The sequence below is a fragment of the Otolemur garnettii genome, unplaced genomic scaffold (genome assembly GCF_000181295.1).
Source record: "Otolemur garnettii isolate 467f Iridium unplaced genomic scaffold, OtoGar3 scaffold00104, whole genome shotgun sequence".
NCBI lineage: Eukaryota > Metazoa > Chordata > Mammalia > Primates > Galagidae > Otolemur > Otolemur garnettii.
The window spans coordinates 460,813-466,588 of NW_003852499.1; the positions used below are offsets into that span (position 1 = coordinate 460,813).

At 43.0% G+C, this 5,776-nt stretch overlaps 1 protein-coding gene across 1 annotated transcript in view; it reads right to left on the minus strand.

The window, feature by feature from the left end:
• APOBEC1 (apolipoprotein B mRNA editing enzyme catalytic subunit 1) overlaps positions 1-5,092 on the minus strand; it is an 11,798-nt gene extending 6,706 nt beyond the window's left edge. Inside the window, exon 1 of the mRNA XM_012809327.2 lies at positions 5,065-5,092. Coding sequence (XP_012664781.1) covers positions 5,065-5,080 — 16 coding nt within the window. The 5' untranslated portion in view covers positions 5,081-5,092. The remainder of the gene's footprint in view (positions 1-5,064) is intronic.
• Positions 5,093-5,776: the final 684 nt, after the last annotated feature.

The following is a 5,776-nucleotide window of genomic DNA, read 5'->3' on the forward strand; positions in this document are numbered from 1 at the left end:
AAAAAAAAAAAAAAAAACCCCAAAGTTTCAGAGTCCCTTTCACTATACTGAATGGTCTCCTCATAAAAGGGTAAATTTTATGCTGGGCATAGTGGCTCATAACTGTAATCCTAGCAGTCAGGGAGGCTGAGGCTGGTGGATTGTTTGAGCTCACATTGAAGACCACCATGAGCAAGAGCAAGACCCTGTCTCTAAAAAAAATTAGCCAGGCATTGCGGCAGTGCCTGTAGTCCAAGCTACTTGGGAGGCTAAGGCAAGAGGATTGCTTGAGCCCAAGAGTTTGAGGTTGCTGTGAGCTTTAAAAGCAAAAGAAATTCATAACCTAAAAGAAATTCATAAGCTAAAATTCTTGTGGCCTTCTCCTCATAGCTCTTGACAAGTATTTGACAGGAAAATGCAAATTAAAACTATAGTAAGTTATTTTTATACTTATCAGAATGCCTAAATATGTTTGTATGTTTGTGTATATAATATGTATGTGTATTAACAACATCAAATGCTGATGAAGATGTGGAGAAAGTGAATCCTTTGTACTTTGCTGGTAGGAATGTAAATTGGTACAGCCACTTGAGAAACAGTTTGGCAGTCTAGTTAAAAAAAAAAAAGCTAACTAAAAATGCAACTACCATACTATCCAGCACAATTGCACTCATAGACATTTGTCTCAGAGAAGTGAAAACTAAGTTCGTGCAAAAGTTTGAAACATGAATGCTCCTAGATTTTTTTTTTTTTTATCATATCTAAAAACTGGAATCAGCCCAGATATGCTTCAATAGGTGAATGGGTAAGAAGTCTGTGGCATGTCCAGGCCATGGAATTCTACTCAGCAATAAAAGGAATAAGCCAGTGATGCATGGGACAACTTGGGTGGCTCTCTAGGAAAGTATGCTAAATAAATGAAAGCCAATCTCAAAAGGTTACGTAGCGTATGATTTCATTTATACAAAACTTTAAAATGACAAAATTTTAGAAATGAGGACATACTAGGGATTGCTGAGGGTTAGGGACAGGAATGGGGCAGGATGGAAGAGGGTTTGATATTAACAGGGCAACAGGGCCAGGCGCAGTGGCTCACTCCTATAACCCTAGCACTCTGGGAGGCGAGACAGGTGGATTTCTTGAGCTCAGAGGTTCGAGACCAGCCTGAGCAAAAGCAAGACCTGTCTCTACTAAAAATAGAAAACTGAGGCAAGAGGGTCGCTTGAGCCATGATGCCACAGCATTCCTCCCAGGTGACAGCTTGAAGCTGTCTCAAAAAAAAAACAAAAAATGGCTCGGCGCCTGTGGCTCAAGCAGCTAAGGCGGCAGCCACATACACCTAAGGTGGCGGGTTCGAATCCAGCCCCGGCCCACCAAACAACAATAATGGCTGCAACAACAACAAAAAAATAGCCAGGCGTTGTGGCGGGCACCTGTGGTCCCAGCTACTTGGGAGGCTGAGGTACGAGACTCGCTTGAGCCCAGGGGTTGGAGGTTGCTGTGAGCAGTGAAGCCACAGCACTCTACCCAGGGGGACAGCATGAGGCTCTGTCTCAAAAAAAAAAACCAAACCAACCAACCAACAAACAAACAAACAAAAAAACCCCAGGGCAACAAAAGGTACCTGTGCTGTGGGAACTGTTTCATATCCGACTTCGGTGGTGAGTACATGAACTTACACAGGGAACAGTATCTCATAGAACTAAATATACTTATACATATACAAATGAGTGTAAGTAAAACTGGGAGAATCTGAATAAAACTTGTAGACTGTATCATTGTTAAAATTTTTCTTCTGGGGCAATGTCTGTGGGTTAGTGAGTAGGGCGCTGGCCCCATATACCAAGGGTGGTGGGTTCGAACCCAGCCCCAGCCAAACTGCAACAAAAAATAGCTGGGCATTGTGGCAAGTGCCTATAATCCCAGCTACTCGGGAGACTGAGAATCACCTAAACCTGGAGTTGGAGGTTGCTGTGAGCTGTGACACCACAGCACTCTACCAAGGGTGATAAAATGAGACTCTGTCTCTAAAACAACAACAACAACAACAGAAATTTGCTTCTCCATATCAGATTCTATGGTTTCATAAAATGTAGCCATTAGAGGGAACTGAGCAAAGTGTATAAGGAATTTCTCTCCTTTTTTTTTTTTTTTTTTTTTTTTTGTTACAGGTTCTCCCTCTGTGGCCCATGCTAAAGTGAAGTGGTATTGTAGCTCAATGCAATCTCAAACTCTTGGGCTCAAGCAATTCCCCTGCTTCAGCCTCCTGAGTAGCTAGGACTACAGGTGCACAGAACCATGCCTATTCTATATTTTTTGAAGAGACAGGGTCTTACTCTTGCTCACACTGGTCTTAAACTCCTGACCTCAAGCAATCTTCCACCTCAGCTTCCAAAATTGCTAGGATTACAGGTGTCAGCCACTGTGCCTAGCCTTCACATTTTTTTTTTTTTTAATTGTAGGGCAGCTCCTGTGGCTCAAAGGAGTAGTGCGCCAGCCCCATCTGCCAGAGGTGGCAGGTTCAAACCTAGCCCTGGCCAAAAACTGCAAAAAAGAAAGAAAGAAATTGTATGTGGCTTTGGCCAGGCTCAGTGGCTCATGCCTGTAATCCTTGCACTCTGGGAGGCTGAGGTGGGTGAATTGCTTGAGCTCAGGAGTTCAAGACCAGCTTGAACAAAAGCAAGACCCTGTCTGTACTAAAAACACAGAAAATAACTAGCTGGCTGTGGTGGTGCATGGCTATAGTCCTAGCTACTTGGGAGGCTGAGGCAAGAATATCACCTAAGCCCAGGAGTTTGAGGTTGCTGTGAGCTATGATGCCATGGCACTCTACCCAGGGGAGACTGTGAGACTCTGTCTCCCTCTCCCTAAAAAGCTCCATGTGAATCTTAATTATCCAATCAATTTAAAGAAAGGGTAGTATGAAAAGAAGCCAAAATTCCTTTGCCCAACTAGTTTTTCTATTTTTGGTAAAGATGGGGGCTTGTTTTTGCTCAGGCTGATCTTCAAACTCCTGTGCTAAGTAATCCACTCTCCTCAGCCTCCCAGAGTGCTAGGATTACATGCATCAGCCACTGTGCCTGGCCACTTGTTACTCTTTTTAAAGAGAATCTCTAGTTGTTGCCCAGGCTGGAGTGTAGTGGCTTAATCATAGCTCACTGTAACATCAAATTCTTCGGCTCAAGCAATCCTCTCACCTCAGCCTCCCAACCCCTAGTATGTAGCTAGGACTACATGTGGGTGACACTTTGCCTGGTCAATTAAAAAAAAAATGTATTAGAGATGTGATCTTGCTATGTTTCCCAGGCTGGCCTTGAATTCCTGGCCTTAAGTGATTCTCCTGCCTCAGCCTACCAAAGTGCTGGGGTTATAGGCATGAGCCACTGTGCCCAGCCATATGTAATCTATATTTAACCTATAAATCAAGAGAAAAGATACCTGCATAAGTAATAAGATTAAAAGACATTTGCCAAGAGCATATGGAAAGACTTTATTGAGCCAGCAAAAGAGAACCAGGCTTCAATTGGAATCCATAGTTACTGAAGACATTTACAGCAAAATCCTACTACACAGGGGATCTCAAAGGTGGCACAAATTTTCCATTTGAATCTTGTTAATTTGGAAGGAGGAAGAGAAAAAGAAAAAGGAACAATCATTGATCTTAGGAAAAGTACCAAATAGTAGGGTTAGCACCAGAATCAGAAGCTGGGAAGTACAAGTTGATGTGGACTCAAGCAGTAGTCTGAGTTCCCAATGCACAGTGCTTCCAGAAATGGAGATAATCCTGCTTCTCCTTCAGTCAAAAGACTCCCTACAATAGCTGAGAGCCATTGCTGGTCTCTGTGCTGATCAATTTGCTATCACACAGGGGCAAATTACCAAGAACAGCCAAGAAGAGGATACCAATGACCAGCAAATAAGTCTCCCCTGGAATTTAATAGACCATAGTCTGTATGCGGGAATGTGAGTGGATTCACTTATTTATCCCCTCAACAAACATTAATTGAGTGTCTACTAAATGTTAGGCACTCTTCTAGGTACTAGAGATCTTATCTTTTTTTTTTTTGAGACAGAGCCTCAAGTTGTCGCCCTGGGTAGAGTGCGATGGCATTACAGCTCACAGCAACCTCCAACTCCTAGGCTCAAACAAGTCTCCTGTCTCAGCCTCCCAAGTAGCTGGGAGCACAGGCACTGGCCACAATGCCTGGCTATTTTTTTGGTTGCAGCTGTCATTGTTGTTTGGCGGGCCCAGGCTGGATTCAAACTCGCCACCTTAGGTGTATGTAGCTGGCGCCTTCCCACTTGAGCCACAGGCGCCGAGCCTAGAGATCTTATCTTAAACTGTTACTTAAACCACTGTATTTTTACTTAACTTTTTTTTTTTCAGTTATTGGACAGGGCCGGGTTTGAACCTGCCATCTCTGGTATATGGGGCCGGCGCCCTACTCCTTCAGCCACAGGCACTGCCCTTTACTTAACTTTTTATTATGACAAAACAAGGACTGATTTATTTATTTACTTATTTCTTAAACAATGGGAACAGTTTTATTTATTTATTTATTTATTTAGAGATAGAGTCTTACTTTGTCCCCCTCTGTAGAGTACTATGGCATCATAGCTCACAGCAACCTCAAACCCTTGAGCTCATTTTCATTAGGATCAGAGAATAAAAAACAAAAACCCTTGAGCTCAAGTGATTCTCTTGCCTCAGCCTCCCAAGTAGCTGGAACTACAGGCAGCCGCCACAACAGCTGGTGATTTTTTTAGAAACGAGGTCTCACTCTGGCTCAGGCTGGTCTCAAATCCATGAGCTCAGGTAATCCACCCACCTCAGCCTCCTAGAGAGCTAGGATTACAGGCATGAACCACCTCGCCTGCCCTCAAGCACTGATTTAGTGTCATTTGGTCAAAATCATTTGGAGATGTACATAATAATAATAAATCTTATTTATTAATAATATTACTTAATAACAGGAAAATTGGAAAATACCCAAGGATGCAATCATGAGCAGGACACCCACACACATGATTTTTGATTTTCCTTTCAAGGATACAGAGTTTGCTAGACCCCCAGATCTATTTTACCTTTGTCAGAAGTCATGGCGCTCTTTCTCTGAAGTCCTTTCCCTAAAACCGTATGTTGTTCTGATTGCTCCTGCCAGCAACATGCCTGAACTTTGTTTCTTCACATATGCCCACTGGCACCTGCTTGGACTGAGAATGACTCATTCCCAAGTCTCGGGCAGTTTTACTCGATATGTGGGCTGTGCAGCTGGTGGCACACTAAGAGGGAAGGTAGGCTGGGGTTTATGTCCTAGAGATAAGAAAGCCTGCACTCACTTTGCAGAGTAGAACACTGGGGATGCCAAATTCCAAAGTTCTCTGCTGACATGTGAATTTAGTAATCTTTCTCTTTCCTTTAAAGTAAGGTTAAGGCAAGTAAGTAAGGTTAACCCGTCACTGGTTAATGGAGACAAGAGTGGAAGAACAAAGTTAAGAGAGAGCCTGTTACTATAAGCTGAAAGTTTTTATGTTACATGGTGGGAGCACTGTGGCCTTGGCCTTCAGCTGTTATTCATCTATCTCTCACTCTCTCTTATTTTCTTCTTTGCTTCAAATCTGGGTTGGAAAGGGGAGGGGCACTGTTAGATACAAAATCAGAAGAACCTTGTCCTCTGAGTCAGGTAATTAGTGTACAAGTCTTTGGGGCTCTCTCTTCCTCCTTGAAGCTATGGGTAAGCGGACAAGTCCGCTTTTCCTTTCTTTTTTTATCCTTCTTTTTTTTTTTTTTTTTTTT